Source organism: Neofelis nebulosa, chromosome 8 (assembly GCF_028018385.1).
Source record: "Neofelis nebulosa isolate mNeoNeb1 chromosome 8, mNeoNeb1.pri, whole genome shotgun sequence".
Lineage (NCBI taxonomy): Eukaryota > Metazoa > Chordata > Mammalia > Carnivora > Felidae > Neofelis > Neofelis nebulosa.
In genome coordinates, this window is record NC_080789.1 from 10448390 (window position 1) to 10467226 (window position 18837).

The 18837-nt window shown below is 62.2% G+C and overlaps 1 protein-coding gene across 1 annotated transcript; it reads left to right on the forward strand.

Moving 5' to 3' along the window:
• Positions 1-8628: 8628 nt before the first annotated feature.
• On the forward strand, positions 8629-18506 carry SOX10 (SRY-box transcription factor 10). Its single transcript, XM_058741326.1, has 4 exons — positions 8629-8846; positions 9347-9876; positions 14517-14785; positions 17081-18506. The coding sequence occupies exons 2-4, from the start codon at positions 9425-9427 to the stop codon at positions 17782-17784; spliced, it is 1425 nt and encodes a 474-aa protein (XP_058597309.1). The 5' UTR covers positions 8629-8846; positions 9347-9424; the 3' UTR covers positions 17785-18506.
• The last annotated feature ends 331 nt before the right edge of the window (positions 18507-18837 follow it).

Genomic DNA, 18837 nt, shown 5'->3' on the forward strand with positions numbered 1-18837 from the left:
GGGACGCTGATGGCCACACAACAATCCCCTACAAGGCCAAGCCTCGCAATGAGGCCCCCCAGGTCCTAGCCCCGGGGGCTGCAGGGTGTGGGTCCCGCAAGGTTCCAGGCACGCGGGAAGGGCTTAAGGGGACAGTGCCCCCTTCCTTTCCCTCTGTCCCTCTAGCCTCAAGGCCAGGGCCCAGCTTTTCAGGGGCTGCCAGGTCAGTCGCCATCCTGAGGCCCAGAAAATGAACGGGGAAGAGGAAGGCGTTGGGCCAGAATAGGATTTCTGTCCCCCCTTCCCCCGCCCCCGTCCCCCTAGTGCCAAGGCCTGGGGCTGCGAGCTCTAGCCAGAGATGGGGGCGGAGGGTGGGGCAGGAGGGAGGAGGGGAAGACCCCCTTGCTTCCTGCCCCCCCCCCCCAACCTCTTTCCCTTGGCCTCCTCGGACTCGGGGCTGGGTCCCCTGGGGCGATGGTGTCTGAAGCTGACAGATCTGCCCCTGTCCTTCCTGCCTGCTGGGGGAAGGGGTGGAGCTGGCTGAGGAGCTGGCTGAGATCCCCCTTCCCTAGGTCCTCAGGGGCTTGGCGACTCACTGAACCCAGCCCACCCTCCAGCGGCCCCAGTTGCAGGAGAAGGAAGAACCCGGACTGGGAATCAGGCCACCTGCCTCTCCTGCCTCCATCCCGTGAGAGACCTTGGACCAGTCTCCTCCCTCTAACCCTCAGACCCAGCCTCCTTCCTTGCTCTCTTCACCTCTCCAGGCCTCCCACCCCTTCCTCTACAGGTCCTTTCCCTTCATTCATTCATTCATTCATTCATTTGCCCATTCGTTCATTGGGCACTCAGCCGATCGCCAGGGATTCCCAGAGGTGACATCCTTGTGGGAAGACCATGAATAACTAATCTCACAATAAACACAACATCGTAAACTGCAGGGAGTGCTATAAAGGAAAAGGCCGGACTGCTGTCTGGGAATAACCGACTCTGGAGAATCAGGAGGTGTCTCTAGATACGGCCTTTAGGCTGAGCCCCCAGGAGGAGCCAAGCGGGGCGACGGTGGACGCGTGTCCACTGGAGGGAGGACATTTGCGGGCGCTCGGCAGCCGCTCTGGCTAGAGTTTCGGGACGAGCGTGGGGCGAGGACACGAGGGCCAGGCTGAAGGTCCGGGATTTGGATCCTAAGAACCGTGAGCAGGAAATACTTACCTGATCCGTCTGTGATCGGAAGTATTATTTCCCTACGTGCACGGGTGTCTGCCCCATCTGTGTGCTTTAGGCCAAATAAGCAAACAGCTGACTGTGGCGTGAACTTGTGGGGCTGATGGGGATGGTGTGACCAGGCCTGGGGAGAGGAGAGTAGCACAGGGCGTCCGGCAGGTTCTCTGCCTGGTCAGGGGGGTTCGACAAGCGCTGATGGGGTGCCGGCTGTACGCACGTCCAGGCCCTGAGCAGCTGCCCCCGGGGAGATAAAACCAGATCCGGGCCTTTTCCTATTATAGAACGCCCAACCCCCTGCTAGGAAATCTGAAAGAGCCCCCAGGGATCTGAGGCCAGCTCTCTCACTGTGCAGAGGAAGGGACACGCACGCCCAGAGAGGGCCACCGATTGCCCCCAGGTCACACAGCAAGAGTCTGGACCCTCGGCAGGGCTGGGAGCAGCAACTCCCACTGCACCTGCCAAAGCGGAGATTGTTCCACTCCGGGTTCTGGCCCCAAACGGGAGACGTTCAAACTCTCTGACTTGTCAACCTGCCACCCGGTAGGGAGGCAAGACAGACAAAATCCCCACGTCCGGCAGCCTCGCGGATACATTACACTTTCTGCTTGAACTGGAGCTCCTGGACACGTGAGCACACCCCCAGGGTTGTGCCTGAGTCCCTTGCTTTCATCGCGGTTAAGTACGTCTCCTCCCCCTAGAAAGGGAAGAGGTTTTCCTGAGCGTATTATCTCCAAGGCATTATCATACCCAATACGGTAGGCATCCGACCTGAAAAACGCTGGACACCAACCAGCCGATGAAAGAAGGTCATGACCGTGTCTGCCTTTTGTCTCAGGCACCGTGCAAGGTCTTTGCTATTTCTCATTGGGTTATTTTGTTTGTTTGTTTTGTTTTCATCTTTGCGACATTCCCAGGAAGCGAGAATTGGTATCCTCCCCTGACGGAGGAAGACATTGGTTACAGAGATGCGTACGTGGCCCAATCCCACAGCAGATTAGTGGGGCACGACTAGATTTGAACCCTGGCCTCTCTGGCTCCAGATCTCAAGTTCATCACTCAGTTCCCTTGTCATTGTAAAGTGACATCCGTGGGGCGCCTGGGGGGGCTCAGTCGGCTGAGCGTCCGACTTCGGCTCAGGTCATGATCTCGTGGTTCGTGAGTTCGAGCCCCGCGTCGGCTCTGTGCTGACAGCTCGGAGCCTGGAACCTGCTTCGGATTCTGTGTCTCCTTTTCTCTCTGGCCCTCCCCTGTTCGCACACTCTCTCTCTCAAAAATAAACACTGAAATAAGTAAATAAAGTGACATCCTCAAGGGGTAAAATAACCTTGTGGAGAGGCCCCTTTGGGCTCATGCAAACACTGAAATCCCCCTGGATCACCCTGTTTTCACTTTCAGAGGACAGAGGGGAACTTTGCAAGAGCAGAGACACGTTCACAATACCAAGCTCAAATGGGTGACCGTGCCTTCCTTCACGCCCAGCCCGGTCCCCTGTCCCTCGGTATCCATAGCCCCGGTCCCTGGTAATGCCCTGGATGACGGAGCAAAATGACAGGGGAGCGGGCATGGGCAGACAGTCACCTCCGAAACTGGGCAATCTGGACAAGCCGCTGCCCAAGTGACGGAAGCTCAAAGACCCTCGTTAGCCCATGTGGCCCACCCCGCTCTGACAGCAACAGCCCCCTCCGGGTCAATCCCAGGGTCCCTGCTGAAAAAAAAGCCACACTCGGCCCTCCCCCACCCTTCCTTTCTTTCCTCCACCTTCCCCACTCCGCTCCCGTCATCCTCACTCGTGTCTGTGCCTTGTTGCCCTAATACGGATGGGTGACCCAACTCCCTGCTCATTGACAAGCTCCCCGATGACAAGCTGAGCATTCACAGACAGCAGAGCCTGGCCTAGGGGGTGGCTGGTCGGGAAACCCGGGGCACAAAGTCATGGCAGAGAGGTCATGTTCCAAGACCAAACGGCCATGTGGCCTCAGCCAGTCCCAGCCAATCCTTTCCCTTTCTGCTCTTGCTCAGTGGGATGATGATCCTCCCCGTGTTGCCTCCCGTGGCCAGGGGCTGATGGGAGAATGTCCAGGAACAGCAACAGCACTTGGATGGGAAAAGAAGCAATGACTCCCTAACAAACCCAAGGTCAACGGACAGCCACCCTCCCAGGGCGGGTCCCTGGATGCTGATAACAATACCTGCCATTTACTGAGCCCTGTAACGTGCCAGGCACTACCCTAAATGCTTACATACATCATCCGGTTTAGCCCTCCCCACACCACCGAGACCCAGAGATGTTAAAGTCGTTTGCCACAGACACACAGCTAATCAGTGGGGGTGCGGGGATTCAAACCCGGAGCCCGTCTGACTCAAGAGCACCACGTGTGGCTGCCGGCGTAAGTTCAGCTACCGGGAGTCGTTCATTCATTTGTATCACTGTGGGCCTTCCACGTGCCAGGCGTCGTGGTCCACACCCCAGCAGGGACAGTGTCCTGCTGGAAAGGTGAGAGAGGCCGGGGCCAGGCCAACAGGCAAGGTATCCGGAGCAAAGGCTTGGCCTGCTGGGGCCTGGGCCATGGGGCGGGGGGTGGGGAGAGTGCACGTGGCAGAGGGGTCGGGGATAAGTATTTTAAGCAAAGACCCACTTCTTAACTGCAGAACTTAGAGCTCTTGACCCCCCTACCAGGCCCTGCGTCTCTAAAAAGAGGACGTGGAAATCAGTGCTTGTTTGCACACCAAACGGTCCTCTCAAGAAACGCCGATCCGGGTCTGAGGCACACCAAGTCGTGGAAACACTGGGTCACGGGTTGGCCTCTTGTTTTGAAATACAATTCATGGGCTATCAAATCTGGAAACGCCCTCCGCGAAAACCTAGTCTGCCCCTCATTTTATGGATGGGGAAACTGAGGCCAGGAGAGGGCAGAGGTGGCCGAAGCAACAAAGGGCCTCCATAGCCCGTGTGGGACTTGAGCCCAGCCCTCGGGGGTCCTCGTCGCCCGCACAGCCGTGGAGGCTCTCGGCTGTGCCAAGGAGCCAGGTTTGCGTGTAGGCCTCTCCCATCAAACTCTGAGCTCCCGTGCCCCCTACAGAGAGTACGTTCCTGAAAGTTCACCTCAGCCTGAGAGATTCAGGGCAGACACCAGGAAGGGCTTTCTAGCAGCTAGCTGGGTCTGGAGGACAGGAACAAGCAGTCCCTTTCTTGGAAGGCTAATGAGAAGAGGGCAGAAGCCAGTCGGTCCCCTCCAGCCTATCTTTTCCTCCTCGGAACCCTGACAGCCACTCAACTCAAGAAAGACTCCCTGAGGTCGTGCTGGGCCTTGGGGAAGGGGGCGGGCTGCGAGCAGGAGCAGTGACAGGGAGTGCAGAGAAAGTGTGAAGGCCCTTCGGGCCGGAGGGGGTGGGTGGGAGGAGGCTGGGGAGGGCACAACTGGCCTGTGGCCGCACCTGGGGCCTAGTGGCAGGAGGGCAGAGTGGTCAGAGGCCGGGCTCAGGAGGTAAACCTCAGGTACCAGCACATTCCCTCCCATCACTAGCTGGGTGAGGTCGGGACTGTCAATGAACCTCCTGTGCCTCAGTTTCCTTCCCCCAAGGAGAATACCAAAAGCGTCTACTCCCTGGGTTGCCAAGACAACAGAAGCACTCAGAGCTGGCCTGGCCCCAGGCAGGCCCGGGCAGGGTGGGCACAGGGTAGGGGAGGCCCACCCCCCCCATCCCCCGTGGAGTTTACCACGCACCACCCTGGTCTGACGCTGGGGTTCAAAGGGCAGATTATAAACTCCTAAAGGCAAGTAAGTCCACAGGGGCAGCTCAGCGAACACCCGTGCACTTGAACTGACGCGAGCACGGCCCCCTCCTGCCAGCACATAAATCACTACGGCACACCAAACACAAACGCTGAGCTAGGCACGCGCGTGCACGTATGTATCGTTATTCAATTCTCCCATCCCCTTGGGGACGCAGCGACGTATAATATCAGCATTTTGCACAGGCGAAGACCGAGGCCTGAGAAGTCAACTGGCATAAATTGCCCAAGGCCACGTGGATGCTAATGGCAGGACTTCCTGACTCCAAGTCCGGTGCTCCTTCCACGCCACTCCAAACCGAGAAGAACACCGCCTGTCCAGAGGTGGTGGGAGCATAAAAAATGCTCGAGGGAGCTCCCATACTCCTCATGCACTCACCCAGACAGGATAAGCTTCCGAACCGATTCGCGGCCATACCCTTGACCCCTGACCTGTGACCCCCTGAGCCCTCCCTCTCCCCAGTGCGTAGCTCCTCCCCTGCCACATCCCCCAACTCCCCACCCAGCCCAGTGGGACTGCACTTCTGGCCTCTAGCTCTGGGGTCCAGAGCCCTGGCTTCCTCCCCTCTCCCTGGAGATTTCAGGCTCTGCAGGGGGTCACGACAGCCTTAGGGTTCCAGAGACCCAGTGAAGGACAGCAAGGGTCAGGGAGTTCGCAAAGCAAACACGTCTGGATTCCCCACACCCCTGATTCGGAATTAGCCAGTCTGGGGTGAGATCCAGGCTTCTGTATTATTATTGTTGTTGTTGTTTTTTTAAATTTCACACATGATTCTAAAGTTCAGCGAGAATTAGGACCATTTCTCTAGACAACTGCCTGGGAGCTGGTCAGACAGGCAGACTCTCAGGTCCCATCCCAGACCTGAAGGATGGGAGCCTCCGGACCAAGCAGGTGCCTAAAGGTGGTAAAGTGCTTTCCCCAGTGTCCCCTCTTCCGGTCCTCAGTCGGGAAGGGTCTCATGCCCACCTGGGGAAACTGAGGCCGGAGCAGAGCCTCGACCTGACTGGCACCACCCGTCGCCCCTGCACAGCCCCTGCCCCACCAAAGGGCAGATCTCGCCTGAATCTCCACCATTACACTCGCAGGGCGGGCCCCTCTCTGTTGGGGACAGAGGGCAGGCCACAGAGCCCACCGGCCACCACACCTCAGTGAAGACGGGCGGGCTCGATGGGGGTGTGGCTGTTCTGCCAGGGGCAGAGGCCAGGGGTCTTCATCCAGGATCCCTACCCCCTCTCCAAACTCCCTGCTCTCCAGGGATGGCTATGGGGCCTTTGCCCTCTGCTGGGAAAGCTGGGCCCCTGGGGCCTGGGATGGGATGGAGGGGGTCCCAGTTGCCAGCACAGGGGTCGTCACAGCAGGGGGGGGTCCCCCCAGGCCCACAGCTCTGGGCACCCTTCCCTGCACCCCTGTAGGCCCACCTGCCTCACCCAGGACCTCTCGGCAGAAAGCCCGAGCACAGCACTGAGGAAACAGGAGGAGAGGGGGAGAGAGACAGAGAGACAGAGGGAGACAGAGGGAGGGGGAGAGAGAGGCCCCCTCTGTCCAGTGTGGCTCCTCAGTAGACCCAGAGCGCCCACTGCTACCCCACCCCCATCCTGGCACAGATGGGCCACGGAGAGTGAGGGAGGAGGCGGGGAGCCGGAGAGGGGCGCTGTGGGACCCCACACCCGGCTTTCTACCCTGGGCCCTCTCCCGCCACAGCCGCCCCTCCCGCCCCATGGGGTCTCAGGCCAAATGGCAGACGCGGGAAGCAGGGAAGTCCTTCCCTCTTAGAGGAGGAACCGAGGACGGAAGGATGAGTGGGGACCCACCGGGATCGAGAGATGCCGGGCAGGCGGGCAGCGGGCAGCCAGCAGCGAGTGTCGGAGACTGCTGCGGGCAGCTGGACGCGACCGGCTGGATGAGCGTCCCTCCGTCCCTCTGTCCATCCAGGGCGGCTCCTCTCTGGGCGGTTCTGAGGCCGGGCGGGCGCTGTTAAAAAGCTTTTTATGTGTGTGTGTGTTAATCACATGATTGCCGTTCACCTGTATTTCGAACAAAGACAGCTCACTGTTTCAAGGCCCCGAACAAGAGTCTGGGCACAGGGAAGAGAAGGGAGGCGGGGGGAGGAGGGTTGGCAGCGCTGGGGGTGGCGTCGAGGAAAACTGGGGGGAGATTGTCCAAGGCCGGCAAGCGAGAGAAAGAGAAAACCCTTATCAAACTCCTAATTCACTGGGCTCCGAGGCCCCAGACACACTGGCCCGATTGTCTGGCTGGTTGTGTGTGCGAGCATGTGTGTGTGTGTGTGTGTGTGTGTGTTCCAATGTCCGCTCCCCCCACCCCCAACATGCCTTTGCCTCGTGTGACTACCTCATTGTGTCCCATTACCCCCCCCCCCACCCCCTTGGCCTTTCCCAAGCATGAGGCCTTGCCTAGACCCCCTTTGCAGCCCCACTCCAGACAAGACTCCCTTGGGGTGGGCCTAGGGCCTGGCCCAGCCACTGAGCTCAGAACTGCACGTGGCCGCCAGCATGGCCCGGGTTCTATCCGCCGCTCCATGTATACCCACACCTCTGCCTCGACACCCACCCTTTGAGAAGAGAGAGGGGCTGTGGCCTTCAGGGGAGGGACCTAGGAAAGAGGAGAGGAACAGGAGCCTTGGTGATGGGCCGGAAGGAAAGTAAAAGGAGGGAGGTCACCCCACTGGGGAGGTGGCTGGGGACAGAAGTGGACAGAGAGGCGGGAGAGGGAGGCAGGGCACCTCCCCACCCTTCGGGCATGGGGTGGAGGGGTGGGGACTAACCGGGGGCCGAGACACCCCCCCCCCAAACACACACCAAGAGCGCATGAACTCCAGCATGGAGGGAGTTGGGGCCCAGGAAGTGGGGCCCCAGACGCCTTTCAGACCTACTTGGAGTGGACCCCCAGCCCAGCCCCCTGGCCAGCCTCCTGGGAACTTGAGTCCTGCCTCTGTACCTGAGCCAGCCCGGCCCTTACATGTGCTGGGTGTCTGGTGAGAAGGGCCCAGGGGTGGAGCAGGGGTCTCTGCACTGGGCAGGGGGTGGGGGTGGGGGGCCCAGCTGCCCTACCTCACCAGGTATGGGCCTGCATGCTCTGTCTCTTGCCATATGAGCTGAGGCAGAGGGCAGCCTAGGCGGGGGCGGGAGGCAGGTGAGGCGGGCTGAGAAGCCGCGTCTGGCCGCCGTAGGCACTCTCCGTAAGATGTCTTAAAGGAAGCGACACGGGCCAGCCGAGTTCACACGTCGACAGAAAGTTCACCCGCGTTCTCACGCAGCCCCCATCCTTTGCCACCTGCCCATCCCACTGCCTGAGGTGGAGGCTGGGGGTCCCGGTTGGCAGAGGGTAAGGGGTCCTGCAAGCAATCGGTTCTGACCCTGCCCACCTACATCCCTTGGCTTTCCTGGCCTGACCACCCCCCACCCCCCCCCACCCCCCGTTCCTCCATCTCCCTAAGTCCAGGCCCCAAGACGGGCCTGGGACAGCAGCGCCTGGAGCTGGGGTGGGGGTGCCTGGCGGAGGAGCCCTGAGTGTTGGGGATGAAGGACAGCGCTGGAGGCTCCACCTTCTGCCCTTCCCTCCCTCCCCTCCCCCTCCCCCTCTCCCCCTCCTTCCTTCCCAGCCCTCCGCAGCAGCTCAGTGCTCAGTCAGTCTCAGGCTGTCCGGCCAGGGTGGTTGGTGGTGAGGATTCAGGCTCCGTCCTGACGAGGCCGCGGCCTGAGGCTCAGGGCCCCCCAGCCCCTCCCTCCCAGCCCACCAGCGTCACCCCCCAGCCCCGAGCTGGACCGCACACCTTGGGACACGGTTTTCCACTTCCTAAGGACGAGCCCCAGACTGGAGGAGAGGTCCGAGGAGGTGAGTGAGTGCACAGCCCGCTCCTCCGCTCCTGCCTTCCTGGGCCCGGGCCTGGGCCCCTGCGGGGTCGGGCTGGGTGGGGAGTGACTGACATCCGTATCTGCCCCCCACCCGGCTCCTCTAGACTCCATCGGGGGGCAGGCAGAAGGGAAGCCGGAAAGGTGAGAGAAAAGGTGGGAAATTCCAGGAGCCAGGATTAGAGCAGAATAAAGAGTCCGTTTTTCTTCCTTTCCATCAACAAACCTCCACCCAAAAGGAGGTTTAAAAAAACCCAAACCCACCCACACCAAGAGACGGTTGGGACCAGGTGGTGGGAAGGCGAGGAGGGCGGGCGCTAGGAGGCCGAGCCCGGGGCTGGCATGTGCGCGGGCCCCAGGGGCTCCAGCGGGTGCAGGGGGAGCAGGGCGGGCGCCACCTCGGGGCTGTGCCCGCGTCGCGTCTCGGGGCCGCCGTCGGGGCTGCGCGTCCCGCCGCTCCATCGCTCCCTCCTTCCCGTCCAGGTGGGCGTTGGACTCTTCGCCAGGACCCCGGCGGCGGGCCCCGGGGAGGCGGCCGAGGCGGCGGCGGCCGGGGGCGACATGGCGGAGGAGCAGGACCTGTCCGAGGTGGAGCTGAGCCCCGTGGGCTCCGAGGAGCCCCGCTGCCTGTCCCCAGGGAGCGCGCCCTCGCTGGGGCCCGACGGCGGCGGCGGCGGCGGCGGCGGCGGTGGCGGCGGCGGATCGGGCCTGCGAGCCAGCCCGGGGCCCGGCGAGCTGGGCAAGGTCAAGAAGGAGCAGCAGGACGGCGAGGCGGACGATGACAAGTTCCCCGTGTGCATCCGCGAGGCGGTCAGCCAGGTGCTGAGCGGCTACGACTGGACGCTGGTGCCCATGCCCGTGCGCGTCAACGGCGCCAGCAAGAGCAAACCGCACGTCAAGCGGCCCATGAACGCCTTCATGGTGTGGGCGCAGGCGGCGCGCAGGAAGCTGGCCGACCAGTACCCGCACCTGCACAACGCGGAGCTCAGCAAGACGCTGGGCAAGCTGTGGAGGTGAGCGCCCTCGACTCGCCTCCGGGGAGCTCCCGCGGGCCCCCTGGCTGCGGGTGGATTCAGGCTGGACGGGCACTGCCCGGGCCCCGCTCCCGGTGGGGGGGGTGGGGGGAGCCACCGCTTTGATGGGCCTGGAAGACCAGGTGTGGGCTTCGGGCCTGCCCTTCCCCCACGACTACCCCCTTGGGGTGGCGCTGGCTTAGAACTCTTGGGGCCTAGGCACGGCTCCCCACCTGGGGCAGCGGACTAGAGGGCGCCCCCTCGTGGCTGGAATTCTGTCGGGTGGCGGGCCAAGCGTCTGCGCTTCTCCCTGGGGGAGTGAAGGCCAGGGGGAGGGAAGGATCCTGAGCGGCCCACACCAAAGGCCTTCACTCATGGCTTTCCCGCAGGCACAGCACACTCAGCGGTGCCACGGCCACCAGTCCCAGTGGTCAGGGGGATGCCCGAGGAATGCTTGGGGAAAGAGCCGAAGGCCTGGCTGGAGAGGCAGGGAAACTGAGGCAGCCAGCTGGAGCATGAGGGGGCAGCTCAAGAAAACAAGGAATTCGGACAGGAGTCTTTGAAAGAGTGAGGGACGAAGAACCACCAAGGATCTGTCACTGCAGGATCCCGTCCTGTCCCAGCTACCTTCACGGTGCCTTCCTAATCCTCTCCTCCTTCAGGCTGGGGAGGGGAGGCGGGGGGGGGGGGGGGGGGGCTCTTCATTCCCTAGGAAAGGGGACACACAGAAAGAAGTCTCCCCTCCCACCTTGTCCCAGAGCTGCCAGGCCTGCCTCTCCCTCCCTCCCTCCCCCCTCCCTCTCCCAGTCCGGCCGCCATCTTCTTCTCCAGGGCCCCACCCAGCATTGAGTAACCTCCTACCCCTTCAGCCCCAGAGCTGGCGCTGAGAGCCCTACCCAGGAGGAAACCCTGGCCCCTTCCTACCCAGGGTCCCTCAGAGTCCCAGGTTCCCTGGGGCCGAACCTCTGGGGAAGAACATGCCCCCCAAGGAGGAAGTCGGGGGCCCCCCTCAGCTCAGGTCTGGGGCTCAGCCCGGCCCCTTGGGATATGTTGAGCAGGGCAGCAACCCCTGACCTCAGGCATCCCGGGCAGCTCAGAAAAAGAACAGGGGCTCCGGGAGGTACGAGCCCGCAGAGGCCACCTGATTCCCCACGACGCTGCCCGAGAGACAGGCCCACAAAGGCAAAGGGATCGCAAAGGCCGCGTCAGGGCCAAACCCAGGTCCCCTGATTCTTCATCTGGAGGTCTTCCCCCACACTGTCCTTGGTGACAGTGGCGGGTTACCCCTTCACTCTAAGGTGTGGTCAGGAGTGAGGCGGACAGGCAGAGATGGGGAGGGCAGGAGCGAGGCGCACCTGAGTTTCAGAAAGTCTGGGCTTCTCAGGGGAGCCTGCCTCCCTCCTGCTGCTGCCGTCCCCATGCTGGCCCCAGCATCATGGAAGGGCCTAGAAGGCCAAAGGTTGAAGAGGGCCCCCAAGAGACCGAGAGGGATTCACATCCAGTCCCATGGCCCTGTCCTTGGCCACGTGTTTGCTGACGGCCTGGTAGTCCTTCACCTCCCCGTCTCTGCCCTCGGCGCTCTGTTCATCCTGGGCAGGCAGGCCCTGGGCTTAGTGGCCAGCCTGCTGTGTGGACCCAGAGGCTCCAGCTCTGCCCAAGGTCCATCCGCACCCAGGTAGGGCTCAGCCCGGGGCCAGTTTGGTACAGAGAAGAGCAAATGAGAGCCAGAGAGCCAGGAGGGAGACAGGCAGGCCGACGGAGCAGGCCCTGGGGATTGTGAACAGACCACAGCACCAGCCCAGTGATAACATCAAAGCAAGGATGGACCCCCACGTCTCCCTCACCCCTTCCGAAGGATTTAAGACTGGACCTTCCATCGTCCCTGTCCCCGTTCCCCCAGACCAGAACCCTGGGCTCAGGCTCCCTCAGGAAGACTGGTTTCTGGCCATCATCGATTGGCCTCCAGGGCCACGCTAGGGTCGGGCAATCAGGAAAGCAGACACTGTTTGCCCAGGACCCAGCCCCAGGGGGCAGGAGGGTGGCTGGACTCTGACAAGGATCCAAGGCCATGCCCACGCCCACCGGGCTACCAGGATCCTGGCTGGGGGGTCCTGAGAGGCATCTAAAGATGGGCTGGGCTGGGCTGGCCAGTCCCTCCAGGGGCTCCTCCTGAAAGCCCTCCCAGGATCATGACTCCCAGGCCATCAGGAAGGGGGGTGGTTAGACAGAACTGGGAAACGGGGGCCCTACACCCGAAAACAGCAAGACATGCAGACAGACCGTGTGGGGTGCTGGAAGTAGGTTGGGGTCAGACACACCAGCGTCCAGGTCCTGGCTCCTAAGTGGCGACGTGAGCTCCGACAGTCGAGCTAACCTTCCGTGCGCGCCTGGGAAAGTCTTGTTAGATACCCATCGCGTGGTGACGGTTGTATATGGGTTGATTTGTCTGGAGAGAATAGAGTCAGGAGACTAGAAAGGGGGTCACAGGCTGGAGCCTCTCCTGACCCCCAAGCCCACAGGCCCCTTCCCTAACAGGAGAGCAGCAGTGAGTGCCCCACTTTGGGAGCCCCCCACCCATTGGCCGGGGTTTCCAGTTTTCCCGGGGTGGGGGAGAACCAGTCTACCCTCCATATCCTCTATTCCAAACTTTGAACATGTAGAAGACAGAGGCCGGGTGCCAAATGAGGATGGGGTTTGCAGTTAGAGCTGTGGGCACCGCTAGGGCCTGGGAGGGGGGGCAATGCCCAGTGGGGCTGGTGTTGGGGTCAAGATTAGATTTGAGAGGGTTTACAAGGTGGGGCCGGATGATGGGCCTGGGGTTAGGAGGGAGTGAACAGAATTGAGGTCAGTGTGAGGTTGGGGTTGGAGCCATCCGACAACCGCGTGGGGGTGGGGAGGACTGAAAGTGCGGATTCTGTCAAGGTGAGGGTACTGCTGGGACCCAGTGTGGCAGGCGACCGTGAGCGCGGTACTGGAAGCTTCCCTCTCTTCTGGCCTGTGCCCCCTGCCATTTTCTTGCTGAGTCACGCCCAGTTGCCAGCTACACAGAGGGCACAAGGAAGAGTTGGGTGGGACAGGAAGCTCAGGGTCCCCAGCCTTTCCGGAGCCTCCGCACTGGGGTCTTGGGCCTGCTCTGCGCCCTCTAGTACCGCTGTCTCCCCGCCCCCAACACGCACACCCCCTTCGGGCCCGCCCCACCCACTCCGCCGGTCCAGCCTCCCAGGGGCCCCGGCCTGGGGCTGCAGCCCACTCTCTGACCCCTGGGGCGCTGGCCTGGGGTCTCCATCCCATCACTCAGTCGGAGGGACCCTTGGCGAAAGCTGGGCTACGCTAGGCCGGTGCCGGCAGCCTGGGGGGAGGGGGGCAGCCAGGGAAGCTAAGCCGCACAGGAATGCCGCCACCGGCTAGGAGGTGCCTGGTATGACCACCCCCTCCCATCCTGGGCAGGAGGGCTCGGCTTCTGCTGACTGGGGGAAGAGAGCACCCACTGGGGAGGGGGTGGGCAGCTGGAGAGGCCCTCTGGGCAGAGGGACAGAGCCGCACCCACTAAGTCCCTCCCGTGTAGGACTCAGGAGTCCGTCCTTTCCCCTCCACTCCCTCTGCAAGGTACCCTGTCCTGCCCTCCTCACCCTGGGGCATCGGAGCCTTAAACATCACCCCCTCCACCGTCCTCCAGCCCGGGGCCCCGAGGCTGGAGCTGGGAGGGCAGGGGCACTGCCTTCAAGGCTTTCCTCCAAGCTTGGTCTCAGACTGGGGAGAGGGTCTGTTTGCCTCTGTCCCAGGGTCTGGGGAGAGAGTCTAGCTTCCTCTACCCTCTGTCACCCCCTGGACAAGGAGATAGGATCTCCCCCAGGATGCAGTGACCCCACAGAGGGAAGGGGGCTCACGTCCTGCCCCTCCAGCCGCACCACGCTGGAATTCACAAAATGAGCACTCCAGAGTTGAGAGGGCCTACCCCCAGCATTGGCACGGCACCTGTTCCTCAAGGTGCCCACCCTCCCCGCCCCCAGGCCCAGTGCAGAGTGCTTCACGCATGCTACCTTGGCCAATCCCACACCCAGGGAGGTAGGCTTTATCACCCTCATTTGATAGGAAGAAACTGAGCCTCAGAGAAGTGACAGGAAGCAACGAAGGCTCAGAGAAGTGATTTGTCCACGGTCACACGCTAGCAGGTAGCAGAGACTGGGCTTCCCCCCCCCCCCCCCCCCCCCCCCCCGCACTCTGCTGCTTCTCGGCTCGGCTCGCATACCTCCAGCTCCAGGGAGCCCACCCCCTAAGGAGGCAGCCAGTGTTCTACCCGCAGACAGCTTTGATGACGAGAAACTTTTTCCTTTCCTTGACCTGAGCGAAGCTCTGTGTCCCTCAGATGCTCTATGCCTACTGCTAACTCCATCATCGGGGGGCTGCCAGAAGCAGCAGCCTGATCCGGCTCTCACACCTCTCTCGCACCAAAGCTCCCGAGTTTAGGGACAGAGATCACAGCCTTCTGAGCCTGTGGTTCCTTGGGCCTCACATCTTCCAGACTGTAAATCAAAGAACCGGGCCCTGCCCGCCGGGCTCCCCATCCAGGGACCTCATTTCTTCCAGGGTAGATACTCACTCTGGCCCCTCTGCTGTCTCCCCCAACTGTACTGCCCCAGGCTGCTGAACGAGAGTGACAAGCGCCCCTTCATTGAAGAAGCCGAGCGGCTCCGGATGCAGCACAAAAAGGACCACCCGGACTACAAGTACCAGCCCCGGAGGCGGAAGAATGGGAAGGCGGCCCAGGGGGAGTCAGAGTGTCCCGGCGGGGAGGCCGAGCAGGGTGGGGCCGCCGCCATCCAGGCCCATTACAAGAGCGCCCACCTGGACCACCGGCACCCGGGAGAGGGCTCCCCCATGTCAGACGGGAACCCTGAACACCCCTCAGGTGAGCGCTGGGCTGCTGATGAGCTTTGGGTGGGGACAGCCTGGGCGCTGGGGAGGGGCGAAGGCTGGCCGTCGTGAGACTCTGATGACCCACAACCGCCCTGGGCGCTGGGGAGGCTCGCGGCGCTGTGCCGTTCGTTGCCCCAGCTGGGGTGCAGGGGCCCAGAGGGACCTCAGTGGGAGCTGGGGCACCAGAGGAAGTGGCTGGGCAAGATGGCTCTGGCTGATGGAAGAGGGCACTGCTGCTGCTGAGCCAAGGGGCCAGTTAAGGAGGCCGGGGAGGCGCGGGGGTGAGTTACAGCAGGGAAAGCAGAGACAGGATGCTTCTGAGAAATGGGAGATCAGATGGAGGCGAGACCCTTGCCTCTTTCCCACCTCTCAGTCCGATGGGGGAGCCACGGCATGGGATGTTGAGATCGTGCCACGGAGGAACAGACATAGGGCCATCTTGTTTCATTCTCCATTAGCGCAAGTAAGGCTGACATTAACTGAGCACCTGCTCGGGGTGTACCAGGCACCCCGCTAATTGCCATACTGAGTATTAACTCAGTCACTCCAAACTGTGATTAGGGCAGCCGCGCCACCCGGGCTCAGGAGCCTGCGTGAGCACAGCTCTACCTTCAGAAGACACACCTGGCGTCCCCCTTTGTGCCCGGCCTGGGAGCAGACGCCAGGGGCATCAACAAGAGAAGCCACCATGGTCCCTGGCGGTGGGAGTCCCCACAGTCCAGGGGGAGGGGCAGGGATGAAAACTAATGAGTGAAGAAGACACAAGTGTGCGTGAAGCCAGAGCCTCCCAGAAGGAGGCCGCGTCTGAGCCGCTTGCCGTCATCTCTGTTTTACTGATAAGGCAGTAGGTCAGAGATGGTAGGCATTTCCCCAGAATCGCACAGTGACAGAGCCAGGATGCAAACCCAGGCGGTGTCTCAAAATCCAGAGCGCTTGGCCGGGGCACGACTTGGCATTGCCTCTGGTCTGAAGTGGTGGGAGAGGGGGGGAGAGACACAGAAATGCCCTCAAGGAGCCCCTGGCCTCGTAGACTGTGGACGTGTTCTCTCTCTGAGGGGATCCCCGGTCCTGCCATCTCTCCCCCACATACGTATACTTTACTTCAGAGACTCAGGGACACACACACACACACACACACACACACCAGAAGACCCCGGACCAGGTACAGAACCACCACCCCAGGCTATAACTGTGGGCATGGGCTTTTTTTTCTCCAAGGCCCAGCTCAGCTACCCCTCCTCCGTGAGACCTTCCCCAAGTCCCCAGGGCAGGTGGGGGGTGGGGGTGGCACCTTCCTCTAGTCTCCTGAGCCCTCTGCATACCCTGTAACTTCTGATGCTGCCCTCCACTACTGTGCGCGTCTCTGGATCTCCCCCAAGACTCTGAGCTTAGGAAGAGAGGATCCACTTGATTTACGTTTGTATGCCCTGTGCCTGGCACGCTGCCCGCCCCCCCCCCCCCCGCCCCGTCCCCCGCTCTAAGCATCGGGTGAATGACAATGTGAGTGAGAAAATAGACATTGGAACAGGGGTGGAGCAAGTCAGCTAGATATCTAAGTGTCCTCCTGATCCAGCAAGGAAAAGCTGCTGGAGGACTGGGGGCTGCACAGCTGAGCATGGAGTGGGGGGACAGAGCGTGGCTGGTGGGGCAGAGTCGGAGGGAAGGCTTCCTGGAGTGAGGGGCACTTGAGCTGGCTTTGGCCAGGAGGGATGGGGCCGGAGGGGACACGTGGCTGTTTGGGGGCCAGGGGTGGGGGTGGACAGTGAGGGAGGGGGCCCAGGCAAGCTAGCAAAAGTGAAGCAGTCAAGAGCGATGAGGGCAGGAGGGGTCGGCACTAAGGAGAGCAGCTGGCAGAAGCCAGGCATGCGCAGAAGAGAACAGACAAGTGCAGACCAAGGGCCAGACCCGTCGGGGTCGACAGCGAAGGGGCAGTGGAGCAGGGCGGGGAGCCGACATCAGCCGATATGAGGAAGAACTCCCCAACAGAGAGGGCTTTTCAAAATGCAGCAAGCCTCTCCAGGACATGGGTGACGGAGGGAGCCCCCGCTCTGGGCGGGAGGCAGGACACGCCCCTAAGAATGGGGAATTTCAGAGACAACTGGAGACCAGCCCTAGACCATTAAATAAGTGAAATGCCAGCTCGGGCTGCCCAAACACGCAGAACCCACGAGGTCACGCAGTGATCGGTCCTCGGCCTCCTGGAGGTAGCTTTTCTGAAGGTGAGCCATCAGGATCCAAAAGCCTCTGACCCGGCTTCCCGCTTGCTTTCTGTCTCCCTTCCCCCCAGGCCAGAGCCATGGTCCACCCACCCCTCCGACCACCCCAAAGACAGAGCTGCAGTCGGGCAAGGCAGACCCCAAGCGGGATGGGCGCTCCATGGGGGAGGGCGGGAAGCCTCACATCGACTTCGGCAACGTGGACATCGGTGAGATCAGTCACGAGGTAATGTCCAACATGGAGACCTTTGATGTGGCCGAGTTGGACCAGTACCTGCCACCCAACGGGCACCCGGGCCACGTGGGCGGCTACTCGGCAGCCGGCTACGGGCTGGGCAGCGCCCTGGCTGTGGCCAGTGGACACTCCGCCTGGATCTCCAAGCCACCGGGTGTGGCTCTGCCCACGGTCTCGCCACCCGGTGTGGATGCCAAAGCCCAGGTGAAGACGGAGACCGCGGGGCCCCAGGGCCCCCCGCACTACACCGACCAGCCATCCACCTCGCAGATCGCCTACACCTCCCTCAGCCTGCCCCACTACGGCTCTGCCTTCCCCTCCATCTCCCGCCCCCAGTTTGACTACTCTGACCATCAGCCCTCAGGACCCTATTACGGCCATTCAGGCCAGGCCTCTGGCCTCTATTCGGCCTTCTCTTACATGGGGCCCTCGCAGCGGCCCCTCTACACGGCCATCTCTGACCCCAGCCCCTCAGGGCCCCAGTCCCACAGCCCCACGCACTGGGAGCAGCCAGTATACACGACGCTGTCCCGGCCTTAAAGGGGGCCCTGTCATCACCACCCTGCCCGGCCCCTCTGGGTAGCATGCCCCTTCCCCCAGCCTTTGTGCCCTGTTCCTCGCCCATCTCAGACCTGGTGGTGGGCCGTGGAGGAGGGTGCAGAGGCTGACAGCGGAGAGAAGGCTTTCTGTCTGGCTCACTGCCTTTGATGACCCCACCCCGTCCTATCCAGGCAAAGCCCCGGGCTCCTAGGCTGGGCAGAGGAGAAGGAGGTTGATTGTCGCCCCTAGACTGAACGATGAGGGGCCGCACCTTCCCACCCCCCACCCGCCCCCCCGGAATGACCCTCATCCCAGGACCTGAGAAAGACCCACTCTCACCCTCCTCTGGGGGTGGGGGAGGCAGCCGGGGCTGGGCAGGAACCGGAGGCCTTGCCGTACCTTGTGCCCATGTTCGCGCTCTCGTGGAGAATGAGGGGTCTGACATAGCCCTTGCCACTGTGCCTAAGATCAAAGCCACCCAGAGACCTGCATGATGCCTGCAGTGGGCTATGTCCGCCGCCGCTTTGAAAGCCTGGGAGGGGAGGGGTCTCAGAGGGAGGTCTCCTTATCCCCTCAGCGTCCCCTCCCCTTCCGGACACAGGCAGGAGTTGGTACAGAGGCCTCGCGATGCAATTCTGTGCCCACCAAACCCCCTTCTTCGTCTAACGGAGAAAGAGGCCCCGGTCCTCCTCCTCCTCCTCCTCCTCCCCCTCCCCCCCCCCCTCCTCCTCCTCCTCCTCCTCCTCCTCCTCCTCCTCCTCCTCCGCCGCCGCCACAGCCTCCCAGACCTGGAGGCACAGCCCAGGTGAGGAGGCAGGGCCCCAGGCAAGGGTTCAGAGACAATTCACAGAGCCTTCCTCCCAGGCTCCCCGCCGCCTCGCCCCTCACCAGGCTCTGCGGTCCCTGCTCTGTCAGCCCCAACTCCTCAGGCTTCCCAGAGTGTTGTAGCTGCTCAGGCCCCGACCCTCAGCTCCGGGAGGAGACGCGGGGCCCAGCGCCCAGGTGGCTGGGAGCAGGCCGAGGACACTAAACTCCCGACATGTACATTCTGCC